The sequence below is a fragment of the Sciurus carolinensis genome, chromosome 16, assembly GCF_902686445.1.
Source record: "Sciurus carolinensis chromosome 16, mSciCar1.2, whole genome shotgun sequence".
Classification (NCBI taxonomy): Eukaryota; Metazoa; Chordata; class Mammalia; order Rodentia; family Sciuridae; genus Sciurus; species Sciurus carolinensis.
In genome coordinates this window covers 56,130,249-56,150,759 of record NC_062228.1, presented here as the reverse complement: position 1 = coordinate 56,150,759, position 20,511 = coordinate 56,130,249, and the positions used below count along the sequence as shown (strand labels likewise).

The 20,511-nt window shown below is 58.4% G+C and overlaps 2 protein-coding genes across 5 annotated transcripts; one reads left to right on the top strand and one right to left on the bottom strand.

Annotated features, from left to right (window-relative positions):
• The first annotated feature begins 600 nt into the window (after positions 1-600).
• Positions 601-2,898, top strand: Tmem160 (transmembrane protein 160). Its single transcript, XM_047527061.1, has 3 exons — positions 601-856; positions 1,995-2,087; positions 2,550-2,898. Exons 1-3 carry the CDS (start codon positions 649-651, stop codon positions 2,813-2,815), a joined length of 567 nt encoding a protein of 188 aa, XP_047383017.1. The 5' UTR covers positions 601-648; the 3' UTR covers positions 2,816-2,898.
• Positions 2,899-3,016: 118 nt separating this feature from the next.
• On the bottom strand, positions 3,017-19,210 carry Npas1 (neuronal PAS domain protein 1). 4 transcript variants are annotated; one of them, XM_047527056.1, is made up of 12 exons: positions 19,098-19,210; positions 17,909-18,073; positions 17,239-17,474; positions 10,971-11,044; positions 10,626-10,715; positions 8,647-8,818; positions 7,263-7,378; positions 6,784-6,944; positions 6,163-6,269; positions 5,581-5,728; positions 4,286-4,380; positions 3,017-3,546 (listed from the first exon to the last, which is right to left on the bottom strand). In XM_047527056.1, exons 2-12 carry the CDS (start codon positions 18,028-18,030, stop codon positions 3,083-3,085), a joined length of 1,785 nt encoding a protein of 594 aa, XP_047383012.1. In that variant the 5' UTR covers positions 18,031-18,073; positions 19,098-19,210; the 3' UTR covers positions 3,017-3,082. The 4 variants fall into 4 exon arrangements, with proteins under 4 accessions (XP_047383012.1, XP_047383014.1, XP_047383015.1 ...); XM_047527058.1 differs by having other exon boundaries at positions 6,784-6,941; XM_047527060.1 differs by having other exon boundaries at positions 3,211-3,546; positions 4,286-4,340.
• Between the last annotated feature and the right edge of the window lie 1,301 nt (positions 19,211-20,511).

Below are 20,511 nucleotides of genomic sequence, written 5' to 3'. Positions count from 1 at the left end.
TGGGGGATGGAAACTGGCTAGGGATTACATTTCATTGAACCCTGCGTTAGCACTGTGTTCAAAGTAAACGATGTTTTTAAGATTAGAAGTTTAAATGTTATGGGAAAATATTCCAATGCCACAGTTCAAGGTTCACAGTAAAATTATCTGAAAAAAATTAATTTGTCAAACAGCATCTTATTTTACATCTACGCAGAAAGAAAGACTTGAGAGGAATACAAAATAGTAGTAGTAATCAGTAGTAATCGCTCATTGGTCGGCTTACTGATGAGTTTTACTCTCTTCTCTGGACTCCCCGAGGTTTTGCAAAGATTCTACATTAAGCTCCCAGAATTTTGTTTTTTGAAATTAATTTTAAAACTACAAGTCCCAGCAGACACCGCGCCGCCGACTTCTGAAGAGAGACCCTTCCCCGACGCAATGATCGCTGGGATTCGTAGTCGAGTGGTAAAAGCAAGGTGGGACGCACACTACCGGCATAGATGACAGAGGAGGGAATCATCATAACTTTGACCAATGGACAATGAATACCAGACCTGAGTGGCGGGCGACAACCTAATGGGAGGGCTGCCGCTCCTGAGTGACGTGTCTTACAGCCTACAGGCGGCCCTTGGGGCGGGGCGGCGCGCGGCAGCTGTAGGGCGAACCATGGGAGGCGGCTGGTGGTGGGCTCGGGTCGCCCGCCTGGCCCGACACCGCTTCCGGGGGGCGCTGCTGCCGCCTCAGCGGCCCCGGAGTGGGGGCGCCCGGGGGTCCTTCGCCCCGGGTCACGGCCCCCGCGCCGGGGCTTCGCCGCCCCCAGTGTCCGAACTGGACCGCGCGGACGCCTGGCTTCTCCGGAAGGCTCACGAGACAGGTCTGTGGTAGGCAGTGGGGTCAGCCCAGTTGGGAGATGGGGGTTCATGTAGCTGGGCGGTGGGCGTATGTGTGTGGGCGACGAGGGTGCGTGCTGTTCCTGCTGGAAACAGGGCCCGGGCTCGGCAGGGAGAAGGGCTTCCGTGAAACCCTTGTTGCAAGAGCGCAGGCTGTCCGCGTAGGGCAAGGACTAGCGGATAGGAGTGGGCTCGGGTTAACGGGGTGCAGCAGGGATTGGAAGCGGTGGCCCACTGCGGAGAGGCAGCTTGATAGAATTGCGCCTGCCTGGATGAAAAAGGTCTGCAGAGGCAGCTTAAGAGTGAGGGAGTTGTTTGCAAGAGGGGTCCTTACGAATTGCAGAGGCGACCACTCTGTATAAAGCGGGAGCGTGGCTCCCCGCAGAAGATGGGGAAGCTCCGGATTGGAGGAGGGCACAACCAATAGAAGAAAAGTTCTGGTCTGATTGGAGGGAGAGGTGATCTATGCTGCAGGGGGAGGGAGCTCAACTGGGGGTCGGGGGTGGCAGTTTGGAGCGGATGGGGCATCACATTATAGTGGATAGAGTGGGGTATTGTAATGGAACCAGCCTGCCAGCACCACGCAAAAGTTTGAGTGGTGTGTGTGTGTGTGTGTGGGGGGGATGTGGCTGCATTGAGGACGACGGTACCCTGTAGGAGAGGGGTGGCATTTGGAGGAAGGTGAGGAAAGCTGGAGAAAGGCTTGGGTGGGAGAACCTTACTCCAGAGGTGTGAGGAAGAAGTGAGAGGGAAGGCCATGGAGATACACATGTGGGCAGGGAGGTGACCAAGACGACCTCTTGGTGTTTTCCTGTCTTCAGCTTGAGGCTCTTCACTTTGGGCTCTAAATTGTCCTCCAGGTTCTGCAGACTGTCTTGAATCTCTGGTGCTGCAGAATTTAGGGGAGAGGGGCTCAGTGATGGGGTGAGAGCATTGGGGCGATGTGGTTTGGTGGGGGGCTTCCTGAAAGAGGTGAGGATCTGGGGCAGCTTTGCTGTGTGGCTGGATGGGATGGAGGTGGGATGGTGGAAGGCCCAGGGTTGGACTCTCTGGGCTGCAGGTAGGGGGAGGCAGGGTTGGGCTGACACCACCACACTGAGCTCGCATCTCCCCTCCCTCCAGCCTTCCTCTCCTGGTTCCGCAATGGCCTCCTGGCATCTGGCATTGGGGTCATCTCCTTCATGCAGAGTGACATGGGTCGGGAAGCAGCCTATGGTGAGTGTAGATCCTCACTCTCGCCCTCAAGAGAGTGTGGGAGCCTCCCCCCCAAATTATAAATGTTGACCCTCTCACTGTTCCCCAACATACTGGTGAGTGTGGGCCTCCCTCCCACCCACCCACCCACCCCTACTCACGGCCTCTGTGATGGCCCAGGGCATAGCTGTGGGGCATCCTCTCCCAATCTGATTTCCCAAAGATGAGGGGCCTTTGTCCAGCCCTCCTGCATGGCCCTGCCTTTGCCCCTCCAACTTCTTTGCTCCCACACCAGCCCCCACTATCCTGGACCCCACCTCCAAACATGGTCACCCCAGTTCCTCTTTATGCTGTCACCTTTTACTACCCCAGAACCCGCGAACCCAGCCTCAGTCCCCTGACCTCCCCAACCCCCTCACCAGGACAGCACCACCTGGTATCCCCAGCCCTGCCCTCCATTGACCATGGTCCTGTCTTCCACAGGCTTCTTCCTGCTGGGCGGCCTGTGTGTAGTGTGGGGCGGCGCCTCCTATGCCGTGGGCCTGGCCGCGCTGCGGGGACCCATGCAGCTATCTCTGGGGGGCGCCGCGGCAGGCGTGGGGGCCGTGCTGGCTGTGAGCCTGCTCTGGGCTTGTGCCGTCGGCCTCTACATGGGCCAGCTAGAGCTTGACGTGGAACTCGTACCCGAGGACGATGGGGCGGCCAGCGCAGAAGGCCCGGATGAAGCAGGCCGGCCACCGCCCGAGTAAACAGGGCCGTGCGGACTGGCTGGGCGCTGGACGGCCCAGGCCCGAGGACTGGGACATTAAAACCTGACCGTCCCCTCGCTCCAGATTCCGAGTGGTGGTTCCTGTTGCTTGGGGAAGGCTGGGCCTGGAGGAGGTGGGGCCGTGGGGAGACGCCGATCACCCAGGAGAAGACAGGATGGAGACGCAGCGCGCCTGCGGCGTTTAATTCTCGGGAGGGCTGACAGCGGGGGCCCCGCCGCCCTCCCCAGGTCCAGCGCCCCGCAGTCCTCAGTCCCCCTTCCGCGGCACCCTGGTGCCCGGGGGCCCGGGGTAGGGCAGGCCCAGGCTTGGGTAGAAGGCCTCGGGGAGCGCGGGGCCCGGGCCCAGCCGCGGCAGGTGCGGGTACACGAGGCCCAGCTCGGCGGGGCCGTAGCGGATGGCGCCAGGCGCGCACAGGCTCCGCACCACGGGCGGCAGGAAGCCCGCGTGGAGCAGGGAGGCTGGGGGGTCCCCTGGCGGCGCCAGGCCCCACGGCCGCACTGGGTCCTGCTTCAGCGCCCCTGCCCGGATGACAGAAGTGAACTCCCGTCGCGGCGGGGCCGGCCGGTCGGAGGGCTCCTCGTCCCCACTGTCCTCGCGGCCTTGATTTTCCCTGGGAGCCGGTTCCACCTTGATGCGTTTGCCGCGGGTCTTCGGGGCCTCGTCCTTGGCGGCGGGGACAGCCTGCTTCCTCTCCACTGGGGGCTCCCGCTCTGGAAGAGGCAGATTCTGAAGCGCTGTCCCCCCAGCCCTGCCTTCCCACTGTGCTCATGGGCTAGACCTGCGTTCTCAGCTAGGGACCACCTGGTGACCAGAGGCACTTTGGGTTGTCACACTGGGAGGAGGGTGCCACTGGCGTGTAGCGGGCAGAGGCCAGAAGTGCTGCTAACCATCCTCCAGTGCAAAGGACCGTCCAGCCCTAAAGTGGGAGTAGGCTGAGGTTGAGAAGTCCCAGTCTAGACCTGTGCTGATCTGCAGAACTTTCCAGGACACAGCGTTCCACAGTACTGAAAATGTTTTATATCTGCACTGTCCCGTGAGGCAGTCCCTGGCTACATGTGACTAACTGAGCACTTGAAATGTGGCAAATATGATCAGGATGTGGATTTCTTTTTTCTTTTTCTTTCTTTTCTTTTTTCTTTTCTTTTCTTTTTTTTTTTTTTTTTAGCAGGGATTGAACCCAGGGGCACTTTACCCCTGAGCCACATCCCCAGCCCTTTTTATTTTTATTTTGAGACAGGGTCTCACTGAGTTGCTTAGGGCCTAAGTTGCTGAGGCTGGCTTCAAACTTGGGATCCTCCTGCCAGTTGCGGGGATTACAGGCTTGTGCCATCTTGCCCAGCATGAACTTTTAATTTTAATGTAAATGGCCACATGTGGCTTCCAGACTGGACACTTCAGGTCTCAGCAGTCCCTTGAGGCTTCCCAGGGGCCCAGGTGAATGGGGCTTACCTGTGTGCTCTGGCCTTGGGCTGGATGTGTCTTCGCAGGGCACACTGGCTGGAAGCTGGAAGGCATCCAGAGGTGTCTGGCTACCCTCAGCTTGGCTGGGGACAAGAGAAGGGAATTGGGAGCCAGGAGTCCCAGGCCGCTTGGCCTCCAGCAAGGGAAGGTGCCCTCCTGCCCCACACCACCTGCAGCAGTAAATGAAGCCCCCTGCACTGTGAGTGTAGGAGACCCCGCCAGGGAATATGGAGCCTCCACCCTGAAATACATAGAGGACTCTTCTCCAAACCCTCATACTCCAAGTTGGTTTCTAGCGCTGCCTGGCTGTCTGTCTCCTGAGTCTAGACCCATACAGCCACTGGCCACCTGGACATTACCATCTGGGTGTGTCCCGGGCACCCTGTGCTCCTCTGAGCTCAGTATCTTCCTTCCAGACTGGCTGCTTCTCTCCAGAGCCCAAGTCTAAGCAGAGGACGGCCTTCTCCTTCCCCCAGCCTTAGAGTCTGGCATTTTCCAGACCCACCCTAGCCTCCTTCCTGGGTCCCCAGGACTCATTTTGTTTCTCAGACCCTCAGTAGCAAAAGGGTTTTTCCCAAAAAGCAGATCTGACTGTGGCCCTCTTCATACCTAGAGCCTTCCGTGGCTCCCCAGTGCCCCTATGAAAGGCCTCACCATCATTCTGAGGCTTTTTAAAAATATTTGTGTGACTGTAGGTGGACACAATATCTAGTTATTCATTTTTTTAATGTGCTGAGGGTGGAACCCAGTGCCTCACGTGTGAGGAGGCAGGGCTCTACCCCCAGCCCAGGGCCAGCCCCAGTTCTCAGCCTTTCCTCTCATGGCTTCATGCTCCAGCCCAAGCACATGTCGCCTCCTGCTGCCCAGCCTGTGTCTGTGCTGTGCCCCCAGCTGGCCATGCCTTTCCCTCCTGTCTTTCCATGAGTTGGTCTACTCTGTGACCCTCCCTGATAAGAACCTACCATGGCTCCCCAGTGCCCAGGGCCAATTTCAGATCTTCAGCCTGAGCCAGAAGTCACCTGAACCTGTCCCTGTGCCCTTCAGCTGCTGTCCCCTCCTTCCCCTGACTCTCTTCTGCCACCTGCCAGGGAGGCTGTCCCTTCCCGGCCTTCCCTCTCACTGCCTCCTTTCCCCCTGCATGTTTCCAGACCCCTCAGGGCTTGTCCTGTTCCAGAGGCTCTCCCTGAAGACCCCCACCCTGAGATGGGGACAGGTGGCAGGATCTTCCAGAGGGGTTCTCAGGGGCTGGGCTCTGAGTGGGCAGGAGGGGCAGCAGCTCTCACCTGAGCACATGGCTGACCCATAGCACATGATGCTCCCCAGGGCTCTTCCCGCTGCCAGCCACAGTGGCCACAGACTGCAGCCACACAAAGCCCCCAGCACGCTGCAGCCAACGGTAGTAACCGGTCATCACCTGACCCTTGTCCAGCACTGGGCCCAGCCCAGAGGTCGGAAGAGATAGAGGGACAGGAAGGGTGGGGATGGGGGTGAGGGGGTCAAAAAACAGTGGACGGGAGCAGGAGCAGAGAGGGAGAGAAAGACCAGAGAGAGAGGGACAGGAAGGCAGGCCGAGTGAGAGAGACGGGACACACCAAGGGTGACAGGCAGGGACAAGTGGGAGGCAGAGAGGGAGACAGAGAGCCAGTCAGAGACGAGAGGGTGGGTCAGGGACCCCACAGCCCCTCGAGTTCCTCCCCCAACTTCCTGAGTTGCTCAGTCTCCTCCATGTTCCAAACTGAGCCCTTGGCACTGCAGGTGGCACCATGGTCAGCCCTGAAGAAGGACTTCCCGGGAACAGGGCAGTGAGGGTACCCAGGTCTGTGTAGTGTTAGGCAGGGGAGGAGGGTATCTGAGGTGGGTCTCACGGTCCAGGTGGCTTTGGCGGATCCTGGTTGCATCCTGTCCATGGACAAACTGGTAGCAGCTGCGGCCCACAAGCTCTGAGGGTCCCAGGTCCATATGGTCGCTGACTCTGGGATGACAGAAAAGGGGAGGAATCCAAAACCATGGTGTGGGGAAAATAGGCAGAGTTGGCTCCAGAGTGACCCGGGGTCCAGGCCCTTGCCCTGAGGACTCTGGGTCTCTGTTTAGCAGTGAAATGGGCATAATAATAATAGTGTCCCTGGTAGGGTGGCGGTGAGCATGTGGCAGAGCCCCGGGCTTTGATGATGCTCTCCGCTTGGGGACCGGTTCATCTTACTCTGCCCCACCGCCTGGCGCAGGAGTGGATGAGACCCTAGAGCGGTGGGCTGGGAGAGGCGGGGCTCCGCGGACCCCGCCCCCTCCAGCCCCAAAGGCCCCACCCAGGCCGAGGTGAGGCGGGGCCTGCCTCCCTTCACCTTGTCCCGCTGCCCCTCCGCGGCTCTTCCTCCTCCCGTGGTTCCCCGACCACCCAATCCGCAGACCCAGCGCTCCCTGTGCCTTCCCACGAACCTCAGGTCTCCTGCGCGCCCCCATCCACCCGCCTTAGTCCCCGACCCGGGTACCTGCTCTCACAAGCAAGGATGGTGAGGCCCAGGCTGAGACGGAAGACGATCATGTGTCCGTGTAGAGGCAGCTCAGCCAGTGGGGCTGGGGGCAAGGTGTGACCCAGAGCCACAAGGCCCAGCGCACGGGCCCGCAGGCGCCCTGTCACGTGGATGACCTGCTGGTGGTGGGGGTAGTTGGGGACAGGCGAGGCAGCACCAATGGACAGTGGGCGTGGTCGGGGCTGGGCGAGGCTAGTGGCTGGAAGACCATAACGGAGCCATCCCGCCAGGTTCCACCTATCACCCAGAGGCCCTGGGGCACGGGGTAAATGAGGGACTCCCAGATCTGGTTCCCTAAACTATCTGTAGCCAGAGAAGCCACCAGCCGGGGTCCCTGGGTCAGCCCGAGACCGAGGACAGCTGGTAGGAACGCAGGAGCTCTGCCCCTGACCACAGGATGCGCTGACAGAGGCCGGGGCCAGACAGCCCACACCCACCTTGTAACCGGAGGCCTTGACGTGCAGCCCCCTCTTGGTGAGGGTGGATTTCATGCGGATGAAGAAGGAGCGCTCCTGCACCCGGGGAGAAGCAGGCACCTCTGCGGGGCTGGTTTCTGGGGGGATAGTGGGGGCGGTTATGGGGTCCTGAAGAGGCAACACAGCCTCACCCCCCGCAGAGCCAAGGAGACACGGGACACTGATAGGGTCAGGCTGCATCCACTCCCAGACAACACCTAATCATGCAGGCTCGCTGTGCCAGGAAGGTCCTTCAAAGTTCCAGCCAGACCGTCCCTCTCCTGCTCCGGTCCACCAGAGCTCCCTAGGATCTGTAGAAGAGAGCCACCTCTCCAGCCTCTTTTTCCAGGTCAGCTCTGACATCTGCTCCACGAAGCCCTCTCTGACCCTCTAGGCTGGGCCAGATGTTCTTTCTGGGGTCCCCTATCTGGGCTCTGTCCAGTTTCAACTGTCACTGTCTGGGACCCGGTCAGTCTCCCCCACTGGACTGTGAACTCCAAGAGGGCAGAAATGTCACTACTGTGTCCCCAGCATAGGGCCTGGCACAGAGCAGGGGGGTGGGGTGGGGAATAGCAATAAATAAAACTCACAAATCCAGATTATCCTGTAAGCCCCAATATGGTCTTATAAAAATGCTCACAAAGTACCCTGTGCTTCAAGTTCAGGTACAGACAGTCTCACCCCCCAGCAGCCTCCTGTGTTACAGACATCCCAGCAAGCTGGCAACCCCTGCTGATGTACCAGGTAGTTTTGGTGTTAAGCAAACCCGATGTAGGAAAATCCTATTTATGGGAGAGTTAGCCGCATAGGCCCCCAACATTTCAGAGCTAAAAGTAGCTTTCAGTCTCTAATCTCCAACACTTTCTCTCTGTACCACAAGAGTGGAAATTTCCACTGGAGGGAAGATAGACAAGCCTGGGCCGGAGTCCAATTCAATCACTTATAGCTGTGTGACCCGGGGCAATTAACTTAACCTCTCTGTGCTGTGTCTTGGTTTTCTGCTGTGTAATATGGGGATAATAGTTCCTGCTTTGTGGTTAGAATCCAATGCAATTATGTACTTAAAGGCACAGCACAATAAATGTCCCCTATGCGTGCCTGCCGGCCGTATTATTTCCCGAAGTCACTCCCACCTTCATTCAGCAGGCAGAGGGGTCTTTCTGAAGCTCAATCTTGGGGACCCTGGCCATTCTAGGGAGCTTAGGCCATTTTAGCGAGCGGAGTTCCACCGCCTGAAGTCGGGCTCTGATTCGTTTTACAAAGACTTGGTTTGCGCAGTTCTACGGAGGGTGGCTTTGGTTTAAAGGAGGCCTAGCAGAACACAGGTTCACCCAGGCTTCATTCTTTTGGGGGTCCTCGGAATTACCGATCTCCGGGGTATCCGCCAGCGAGGATGAAGATGAGGAGGAGGAAGAGGACGAGACGGAGGGCGGGGTGGGGGGCCCGGGAGTCGGGGCCCGCAGCCCCAGCTGCTCCAGCACCTCGGAGTGGTCCCCCGGGTGGATGTAGTCGAAGACGCTGCTGCCAGTCAGCTCCACCTGCCGGCCGCCGCGGGGAGTACAGGAGCGCGTGAGGTGCGCGCGCACTCACTCGCCCGCACGGGTTCCTCCTGGGCTCACTCGCCCGCGCGCAGGTGCGCCCCATGCCAATCTTGGACTTTTTAGCAGAAACAATTTTCACCTGATTTTAAAGGCGACCGCAAGAGGCTCTTCCCGCGCCCTCCCAGCGGATAATCCTACCCAGTGATTATTAAAGTTTTCCTACCCCTGATTCCTCTAGAAAGGGGCCCAGGGATAGGACTGGGGTGTCACGGCCTCGGTTCTTCTCACTCCTGTTCACTCCCACCCCATACAACAAACGGTTGTGCCCCCAGAGGAAGCACAGGGAGCCCCGGCGGGGCTGGAACTCGGAATGCGAGCACCGGAATTGCTTCCCAGTTCTTGAAAGTGCGAGAACCCTCGAGACGGACGCCTTTGCATTCACGTCTGCCTCCAAAATCTCTCACAGGGCTTCTTTTCTCCCTCCGCTGCCCTCGGTCCAGACCCTATCTTCTCTCCACCGCATTCCTGCCCAGAGCCCTCAGTGATCTTCTGACCTATGTCCCCGCTCAACCCCTCCCCATTACTGTTTGACCACAGGTCTCCGTTGACCAGAAGGCTCCCATGGCTTCCACTGACCTTCTGCCTGGGGTCACAGGTCTCCCAGTAGCCCTCATTCCTCTAGACTCCTCCTCCTCATTGACCTTGACCCTATTTTTTTTTTTTTTTTTTTTTTTTTGACACCGGGGATTGAACCCAGGGGCACTTAACCACTGAGTCACATCCCCAGCCCTTTTATTGTTTTACTTTGAGACAGGGTCTCGCTGAGTTGCTTAGGGCTTCACTAAGTTGCTGAGGCTGGCTTTGAACTGGTGATCCTCCTGCCTCAGCCTCCAGAGTCGCTGGGATTACAGGCGTGCACCACACCTGGCTTGACCCCTTTTTTTTAAAGCCTGTCTTCCACTCTTCCTGTGTGCCCTTTCCTCTCGTCCAAATTCCTTTCTCATCCCCCTCCAGGAATCTCTAACAAGCTAATGACCAACTGTGCACAAAAACCAAATTGCCAATGAAATGAAGTTCCCCAATTTCCCATTTGCCAAAATATTTGTTAAAATGATAAAAGTTGATAGCAATTAGTATTGAATGCATTGGCTAGACTTCGAAGCTGCAAGAGGCCAGGCTCCCAGGACGGGGCTTCCGATTCTCCCTGCCCTCCTTTTATTTTGCAGGAGCTGGGGCAGAAACAGCAGGTTGAGTTAAAGACATAATGAGAGCCAGTCAACTGAAACAGCACACAAGCCAGGCAAGGTGGCATTCACCTGTAACCCTAGCAAGTCAAGAGGCTGAGGCAACCCAGGGAGTTCCTGTCTCAAAACAAAGGGGTCTGGGAATGTAGCTTAGTGGTAAAGCATCCAAGGGTTCAATCCCCAGCTTGGCGGTGGGGAAACACACCTCTCCCGAAGCTGGGAGCCTCAAACTCTTCCAAAGGGAATTACTTTACCAATTGAGCTATATCCCCAGCCCAGGGAATTGCTATAAACTTCAAAATGGTTACGAGAAAACGTGCTGGCAAACACGGTGCATCTGGCCAAAGCTCATTTGCTTTCCTCAAATTGACCTGTTACTTTAATCACTCTCCCCCTTGGGCCCCCCCGCAACATGAAGATGAGCAAGTGGGTGCCATGTGGGGTTCCAAGGGCCCACTTTGGGGACCATGGATTCAATCCATTTCTTTCATGCTGGCATGGAGAGACCAAAGCAAACACAGGTCGGGCAGTGGAGATGGTGGCCCACGGGCGGTCCTTACCTGTGAGAGGCCCAGATAAATGGAGACTGTTTCTGAGATGTAGAGGAATTTTCCTTCCTGGTTCAAGGCGAACACAAAGCCGTCCAGGGACTAGAGTCGGGAGAAACAGAGGCAGGAGTAGGGAGGATTTCCAGCCAGCAAGGGGAAGGGAGGTTCTGAAATCTAGGCCTCTGCCTGGGGTGCAGTGTTCTGGGGGTGGTGGGCTTCAGTGTCCCTCGAAAGGGGCAAGCAGCAGGGGAGCCAGAGCGTGGGCCTCCCCAGGGGATGATGCGGCAGAAGGGGTGCTGTTCCCGGAGGTGGCCACCAGGTGGCGGTGAGGAGCAACAGGCCAGGAAGGGGCCTCACCTGCAAGATGTGTCCTCCCAGGTGCTGCTCGAAGACCTCGGAGACCAGCGCTGCGGGGCCCCGGCGGCCTGAGGCTGGGGCGGAGGGAAGGATGTGGCCAGGGCCTGTTGGTCTGGCTGACCCTGGCCTGGACAGGCCCCAGGGAGCCAGGCTACAAGTCCCCCACGATTCCCCCAGGCCTGCATCACCTTGGTACTGGGGGTCCCAGGGTCTGTGGGCCTGTGGGGAAGGGACCTGAGGGGGAGCGGGGGCAGAATCACAAACACAGTGACTGCAACAGATGGGGGTGCAGGGAGGGATTGTTTATTGCCCCACTCATCAACTCCCCCAAAGTTCACTGAATACCTGCTGCTACAGGTCCTGCAGGGGGCAGTGCTGGGACACAGAGGTGACCAGGACAGCCCAGCCTGCCCTCACTGAGTTCCCAGGCCAGGTGCAGACAAGCACAAGCAAGAAACAAGCACAGAAGTATTATTCGTGGCCAGTGTCATGAAGAACAGAATATGTGGGGTGACAGAATGGTGGGAAGGAGGGACAGTTGAGCAGGGGGCTGACAGGTGAGGAGGCAGGTGGGAGACCCAGGGGGACACACGAAGAAATAAAGAGATGGGGGATTACAACACAATGAAGGACAACCCAATTCAAAAATGGGCAAAAGACTTGGATGGACGTGACTTCAGAGAAGATATATAGATGGTTAACTAGCTCATGGAAATACGTTCCTCATCATTGCTCCTCAGGGAAATGCAAATCAAAACCACAATGACAGACAGCGGGGCACGGTGGCGCAGGCCTGTAATCCCAGCAACTCAGGAGGCTGAGGCAGGAGGACTGCAAGTTTGAGGCTAGCCTCAGCAACTTAAGAAGACCCTGTCTCAAAATAAAAAATTAAAAGGGCTGAGGATGTGCTTGCGGAGTACCCCTGGGTTCAATCCCCAGTACCAAACAAATGAACAAAAACCCACATGGACACACCACGTCACAACCACTGGGATGGCTAGAGTTAAAACAAAAACAAAACCCCTCAAAACAGAGGAAAAAAAAAAAAAAACAAAAACAGAAAACAAGTGTTGGCAAGGATGTGGAGAAATGGAATCTTCATGCGTTGGCTGGTGGGGATGTGAAATAGCCCAGCTGCTGAGAACCGCAGTGTGGGGACCCTCAGGAAGAAAGTAGAAGCGAGGCGAGGCGGCAGTTCGTAACCAAAGGGGTCCAAGACAGGGAACGGACGCAGCACCTGTGGGTACACCCAGCCTCATCCACCTCATGCAAAGGTGGAAGCCACCCAGATGCCCGACGTCCATTGACGGATGGATTCATACAATGGGGTGTATGCACACCGTACAGTCTTATTCCACCAACAAGAGTGAAACCTGACAGACGACGTGACATGGCCGAACTTGAGCAGAACGTGCTAGCGGAAGAAGGCAGGTGCTGCGGAGACTGGAAGCGGGACGGTGGCCGCGGCCCTGGGGGAGGGGGCGGGGACTGCCCGGTGGGGGCGGCGATTGTTTGGGGTGATGGAAATGGTTTGGAATCAGGTGACGGCTGCATGACATCCGGATGACTTCACTAACTGCCACTGATCTGTTCACTTCAAAACGGCTAGTTTTGTTTTTACCTCATTAAACTTTTTTTTTTTTAAACAAAAATAAGACAAGGACAGATACATGTATACAGAGAAATTCCAACAGAGATAGAAGGAGGCAGGGAGAAAGAGCTGGAGAGACAGAGGGAAGAGACTGAGAGAGTGGAGAGAGAGCCAGCGAAGGGCCCAGGCCTCTGCCCCTCCTCTCTTAGGCGGCCGCTGGGGCCCCATTCCTTGTGCTGGAGGTTGGCAGGGATAAGGGAGTCCTGGACACTGTGCCCACCCAGACCCCCTGGGTGACCCTGACCCTGAAGAGGAGGACCTTCCCCAAGGGAGAGGCAGGCACTCTGGGGAGGGCCCAATATCCTCGAGGGTCCCCAAGCGCTTGCTTCCTGTGGGGCGAAGGGCCCAGGTCTGATGTCAAAGCCCAGTGCCATCGTCCCTGGCCAGCCCCTCCTCCTCTCTGGGCCTCGGCTCCCTCCTCCGTCAAGTGGGTTTGCGGGCGCAGGGCCGCACGGTCAGGCAGACAGAAGTGCCGCGAGACCCGGCCCAGGGCGGGTGGCGTGATCACTGTTGTTGCTGCCAGGCCATCAAAGCACCCGGCCGTGACCACCCGCGAGGTCGCCTAGCCCCGCGCGCCCCTCCAGGGCACCCGCCTCCTCCAGGCTGCTCCTCCCCGCCTCCTCCCGCCCGGAGCTCCAGGAACAATAACTGGAGGGGGTGGGGGACCCCTCCCCCGAGATGCAGCTCCAACCATCCTGGTGACAGGCGGGAACAATGCGGCCTGCTAATTGTCGCAATTTTCCCCTGTCATTTTTGCTAATTCCTTCATTTTCCCTCTCTCAGGATCAGCCCGGGTCAGACTGAGCTGCTGCAATTAACAGCGGGAACTCAGGCGGGTGGGGGCGGGCTCGGGACGCGTTCCCCAGCCCAGGCCCGGCCCCTGGGAGAGGGACCCCCAGCCGTCTGGGATCACTGGCCGGTGCTCACGATTATTCGCGCCACCCCCAGTCCCCATCTCGCCGACTCCTCCCTCAAACGCCCCATTTCTCTGCCCCCCTATCCACCAATTCACCGAGCGCTCTTGGCCACTCCCAGACCGGCCTCCCTTGGAGTCCAGAGCCCTAGCCTCACTCCTCCACTCAACAAGTACTTGCACAGTTTCCTCCTCAGGGCTTGTCTCCAGTCACCATCAAGACGCACGGAACGGACGGGGGAGCAGAAATGCGGGAGGAACCCAGGGGCAGGAAGGGGAGACCAAGGGCAGAAGGGAGACGGAGGCCAGGGTCTCCAGTGTCTCCCTGCGCTGCTAACGTTCTGAGCCTCCACTGCCCTGGAGAGATGTGCTGCCTCTGGTGCTGGAGGGGAGGGCCTGGGACATCTTCATCCTGGGGAGTCTGAAGGGGGCCCCCCAGCATCCAGATACCTGCTCCCTGGGCAGCCTGAGGGCAGTGGGCAGAGGGAGGCATTCTGCAGGTGTCCCCAGGCCGCCAGCCCCATCTGAGCACTGGGTCTGGTTTAGGGTGGAACGGGTTTGCGCACACCGGTTCTCCAAGCACCCAGGCGCCGTGGGAGGTGCGCCAACACCCGAGTCCCGCCACCATCCTTATTATTATTTTTTTGCACAGGGAGTGAGCCCAGGGGCACTCAACCACTGAGCCACATCCCCAGCCCTTTGCATTTTTTAAATTTTTGAGACAGGGCCTCACTAAGTTGCTGAGGCTGGCTTTGAACTTGGGGTCCTCTTGCCTCAGCCTCCCGAGTTGCTGAGATGACAGGCATGTGCCACTGCGCCTGGCACTGCCATGATTTTTATGGCAAATAACATGGAGGCAGTGGACCCTTCCAGGTAGGCCCCTGGAGTCCACCTTGACCCCTCACTGTCCCTCACATGCATGCACATCATCAGCATGTCCCATGGCCTGGACCTGAGGGCATCGCCCCCCTCTGACCAGCTCCCACCAAGGCCTCACCTTTCACCTGTGCCCTGTTTCACTCTGGGCTCCTGGATTCTACCTTCATGGCTCCTGTCTCCCTGGGGTAAGGGTCACATCCTCCCCATGACCAGGAGGCCCTACACAACCACGACACAGCCCCGCTGACCACCCTGTTCATTCTCACCTCACTTGCTCCTCTCCAGGCCCCTAGGTCTCAAGGCTGTGGCCTGCTCCCTGAAAGCCAATCCCTGTCTGCCTCAGGGCCTCTGCACTTGCTGTGTCTCCAGGCCTGGACCACTATTCTGGCCTTTCTTGTAGCTTACTCCCTAACCTCCTTGGAGTCACTTCCTCAGAGTGGTGGTGCCTGACCTGCCATCTAAGACCCCACCTCACCTGGGTCCACAGTCACTCAACAACAATTTATTAAGCCCTCATGCAACCTGAGCATTATATGAAAAAAGGGCCTCAGGGAAGAGATTCCCGATAAACAAGATAAGCACATCCCTGTGTGTCAGATGACAATAAGTGCCACCAAAGGAAGAAAGGAAGACACTAGGGTGGGGCGCTGTGCAGAGTTAACAGGGGCGGTCAGGGAAGGCCTTCCTGAAGAGCTGGCATTCTGAGGGAAGGCGACTTGGGCGTAGGGCCCTGGGCAGCGACCTGCCTCTCTAAGAAAGGTAAAGAGGCCAGAGCTGGAGGACAGAGTAAAAGATGATGGGAGGAAATGAGATCAGAGAGGAAGGAGGGGCAAGGGTCTTGTGGGTAGGGCTTGGAGGTCAGGGAGACAGGGAAGGTGGTCAGTGGGTGTTTGTTGAAAGAAGACAACGTGAGGTGAAGTCCATCTTCTTCCCAGATGGAGGCCTGGGGTTAGATTTTAATATCCACTGGCCCATTTTACAGGTGACCAACTGAGGCCCTGAACAGCAGGTATCTACAAGGAGCTCTACCAGGCCGGATCCACCCTGTAGACTACAGACAGGCCAAGGGCCGCGCCTGGTTGCAATCCCAGCCTTGTGCCCCTGTGTGACCTGGGCCTACAGGAGGCCCCCTCCCATGCCTTCTGAGGGGACCGGCGGTTACCCCAATGCAGTGCCTGGCTTAGCATCTGGCAGGCAGTTGTACACGGCCACTCTTAAGATGGAGGACATGGGGGCCCTCCCCTTCAGAGGGGCCCCAGCAGGCTCTGCTGTCTGGTTCAGCTAAGGCGTCCTCAGTTTCCCAATCTGAACCACAGAAGCAGGTGTTTAGCTCCTTGTTGGGGGACCCCTGGAGCTGCGGTGCCTGTCTTCCAATCTAATTCGGGGGCTCCTGAGTCCAGCAGTACTGCACACACTGGCCTGCCCCCAGCTGGTTCTGGCATATAGGTGGCATTGCTGAAGTAGGTGGCCTGTCACCCCATGCTGTCACCTCAGTGAACCCCTGCCCCCTGTGAGCCTTGGAATGCCCATCCAGGTAGTGGGGGGCTGGAGGCTGACTCTCCCCCCCCCTTATCCTCCCTGGAGCTCAGGGACAATAGACAAGATGTTTATCCCCCGCCGGCGCACATGTTGTTCGAGGTAATGACAGTAATCAGTGGCGCTAATGCCGCATTCTCTCAGCGCCAGTCAATTCGCCTAATTACCGCCTGGGAAGCCGGATTATTTAAATTTAAATGGTGATTTATTGCGAGCTTAATCAATGCTATTTTCTCTCCTCCCCCCTCCCCTGGGAAGGGGCAGGAGGGGAATTGGAGCCCCTGCAACCCCACCCTAAGGACACCCCTTCTCCTGCGTAGGGGACAGGGGTAGCCTGGTGTACCTCGTGCCTTTTGCCTGCGACCTCAGATTAACACCATTCACTGTCTTGTAATAACAGTAAAGCAGAGATGCATAAAATAGAATGATAATGACAAGAACTTAACCCTTCTATGTATCAATAATCAAGTCTGAGTAATAATAAAATTAGTTATACAGCTGTGTTTTACATAGTGTAGGTTTTTATAGATTCTAGATTATATCGTCGTATTTCTCTGTTGTGTCTTGGCCGGCCTCTCCAGGCGGGAACTTTGCCCTAGTTGGGTTAAAGGTGGCGGAGAGCTCAGCACAGTGCCCGTGGGCAGCGGACCTCAGTACCCTGAGCCCCAGAGCCCTGCAGACTAAGTGGCCGCCGGCCCACACTGCTCCTCAGCCTTCTAGGGGACATTGGATGGTTAGTCCCATTTCATAAAAAAGGGCACAGTGAGATAAGGCCACCTGCCCAAGATTACAAAGCTGGCACAGAGACCAAGGCAAGTCTCCCAGAAACTCCTCATCTTACTCCCTTGACCGCGTTCTCCCTCACGCACCCGAAACCGGGATTTCAGGTTCCAGAGTCCTTGCATGCCCTCTGCGGCACCGCGGGCCTGGGTACGGGATCTCCCATTCGTGCTGGGAGGCCCCAAGTGGGTTCTCTCTGGCTCATCATGCAGACATGGGGATTCTTTGGTGATAATAATGATTCACCTCCCCTAATAAAAATAATAGCTGATAGTAGCGATCCCTGGTGTTGCCATAGGCCAAAATTTATCGCACCAACTTCTGTGCCCATTTCACAGAATAATAAACCAAGACTTGGAGGGCAGAAGCCACGTGATAGGGACATACAAACGGTCCGGCCGACTCCCCAGGAGCTGGACCAGGGCTGAATCTCCTGCAGCTCGGATCCCAGTTTCTTGGTCCCATCCAGTAGGAGGTAGAACCCCAGCGCCCCGCGCATGCGCACTCACCGAGGCCGGCCGGCGGTCCCACCGCCCGCAGCCCCCAGGGCGGCGCCCCCAGCGCTGCGAAGCGGCGCAGGCGGAGGTAGGTGACGCTGAGACGCACGATGGACGCCTTGTCCAGCTGGCTGGAGATGGCGCCGGGCAGCGGGAGTAGCTTGGCCAGCTCGAAGAACTCCAGGTTTTCCTTCCCGCGCCGCGAGCGCGCCGCGTTACGGGACTTCTCCTTGCGCTGCGCCTGCAAGCTGGGCGGGTGGCGCAGAGGAGGCGTCAGCTGGACTCTGGGGCACGGGGGAGAGGGACCTGGGGGACGAGCCAGGCCTCCTGGGGCCCCGGGAACTAGAAGGACGTTGGGAGTGGACTCAACCCTCTGGAGATGGGGCAGACCTGAGTGCGAATTCTCTACTGTGGCCGGTGGTGGGGACAACCTGGGATGTAAGATCTTCCTCTTTGAGGGAGGAGGAAAAAGGGAGGCGTTAAGAATATTGGGCATGAATTCCGGCCAAAGGGACTAGAAACCGGTTCAATAAGTCACGCTGAGAATTCTAGCCCCAGGGGCGGGGCAGAAAGCTGGGTGTGAATTCTCTCTGGGTAAGCGAATCCAAGAGCGGGTGTGAATTCTCCCCGGGGCACCTCCCCGGGGGCGGGGCCATGACCAAAGGGGCGGGGCTTAGCTCACCAGGGTCCAGGCGGGGCCTTGACCATCAGCCCAGGCAGAAAGTCCCACGGGACGCTGGCGCCGCGGCCACCCCCGCATTTGACCTCGCTTCCGCCACCACTGCTAGGATAGGGGGCCGTCATCTCCGCGGGGGCTGGTTCAGGCAGGCTCAGGGACCCGCGTCTCCTGCAGCGGGAAGGAGTCAGAGGCGGCGCCCAATGCCCTGGGGAAACCTTCTAGGGAAACTGAGGTCCATGCGGGGTCCCTGGAGCTGGTCTGGATGGTGCCTCAGTTTCCCCTCTTTAGAGGCCCGGGTATAGCAGCCGCAGCTCCTACCCTGCCCTGCCCCTGGCTGGCGCTCTGGGTGAGGACGTGCCCCGCCGCCGCCTCCCCCGCGCCGCCCGCCAGCGCGCCCGCCTCACGCCCGCGCCGGGCCGGCTCCCGCATACCAATGGGCGCACGCGGCGCGCATACGGATCGGACCGGCCCGCGCGCTGCGTGCCAAGCATGCCCAAGCCGGGTTGGGGGCGGGAGCCCTGCCGGGGTCCAGGCACGCCCGGCTCCAACCCCCTGGCCCTAGGTTCCGGGGGTCAGCCCTCCAAGGCCATCCCCAGCGTCTGCCTCCTCGGATCTGCGGTGTGCATATGTCCTAGGCTAGGCTAAGGAGGTAGGGGGACAGAGGGCAGGGGCCCCACCCTATGTCCTGCCCAGGGATCCCCCAGTCCCTCGGGTTGGCGCCACGTGTCTGGGCAGCCAAATTTCCGCAATTGCAACTTCCTCCCTGAAGACCCCAGAGTGCGAGAGCCAGTCCCCGACGCGGCAACCACAGTCTCGGCCAGGGACACCCCCAGATGGACCTATACTTGGGACCCAGGTGTCTTGGTATCCAGATCCTCCAGAACCAGATTTTCCTTCCAGAACTGGGCGTCCAGGGTGCACCTTTCCCGCAGGATCCAGGCCGCCCCAAAGCCTCCGCAGCTAGGTGCCCAGATGCCCTAGACCCTGGCGTCTAGATTCCCTGATCTCCTATTTCCTCAGGACACAAGCAGCAGTGTACCCCTTCCCCAGCCTGGGGATACAGTCGTTCTGATACTCTAGCCCCCAGGACACCAGAGTTGTGGCCCCCATACTCCTCCAGGACCCAGGAGTCCCTCTTCCTTCCTGTCAAGCCTCCAGGCATCCCCTACTCAGAGGACACCAACCCGGTTACCTGGCCGCGGAGCAGACTCCAGGCGCGGCGTGAGGCCGGCCAGGCGGCGCAGAGGGGCCACTCCATAGACCCTGGGGCGAGCTGGGCTCCGCGGGCTGTGGCGCCCGGTTCTCGGCGCCCACCTCGGCCTCGCAGACTTGGAGACCGCGGACAGCGCCGCCGAGAGGGGGCGGGGTCTATTGGGACCCCGCCCACCGCGTCTCCACCCCTCGGCCCAGCCCACCGCCAGCCCTCGCGCCTTTGGTTGGTAGCGAGCCCTCACCCCCCGAGTCCAGCGGCCCCGCAGTCCGAGACTCCTCACCTCACAGCGACAGCAGGGGTCAGAACCTCGGAGTCGGAGCGTCTCCAGCCCTGGAGGGGAACCCGGTGTTCCGGCATATTCATCACACTCGGAAGGAATCAGTGCCCCAGCACCTCCAAGATAATCCTGCCTTCCAACAGCCCCTCGGGACAAGGAGGGTACCCTGCACACAAGCCCCCCGTGACTCAGACGTCATTGTCCCCTTCGGGGACACAAATCCAGGCGTTTGAGACCCTCCCTTTCCAGGAGAGAATTTCAGGGTGCCAGCACACCCTTTCCCCACAAGTCTGGGAACTCGTACCCAAGCCCACACCCCTTACAAGGCCAGGATTTGGCGTCCGGACCTACCCCTTTCCCCAGGTCTCAGGGACTGGCACTTGGGTGCCTGAGGAACTCCAGAGAACAGGAACCTGGGGTCTTCCATGTCCTACTGCAGAGACATCCAAGCCAGTTAGATGGTAAATGGGAACTGAGGGATTGTAGCCACTCGCACAGATCACAGGAACCCAGGTGTCTAAGCCAGGCCTTGCAGACTCTGATAGGCGACCCTACACTCATCCCAAACTTCCCCACCCCCACCCCCAGGGTCCCAGGGGTTGCCTGCTTGGAAGGCAGGTCTGCAGGTACTTAATGCCTCTTAATGAGATCCCAACTGGGGAATGAAAACAGGGGGGTTCTCTAGGAGAGGGAGGCAGGCGGCTGTTCCCAGAGAGTGTGGGCAGCAGTTCTGGCCGGCAGATGGGTAAACTGAGGAACATGTGTGCACTGGTCCAGGAGCATTTGAACTTGTTTGCAGTCCAAGTTAATTGTTAGGAAGTGCTGATTTCCTGCAGTCCTTTGTTCTGTAGCAGGGTCTGCCCTGGGCTCTCTCATGGATCCACTTTACATCTAGGAAAACTGAGGCACAGACGGGCTAAATAGTCTGGTTATGATGATCTCTCAACCAACAATATTCATGTGTCCTCAGAGACACTTAGTGTCTGGGAGGGACTCAGGCCCAGATCACTGGCTCCTGTCTCTTGACATCACTTTGGCTGTGAGGCCTGGGCAGGCACAAGATCATCTTCGAGAGGTGCCCCCACACTGTGTGACTTCGTACACATGCAGGTCTTG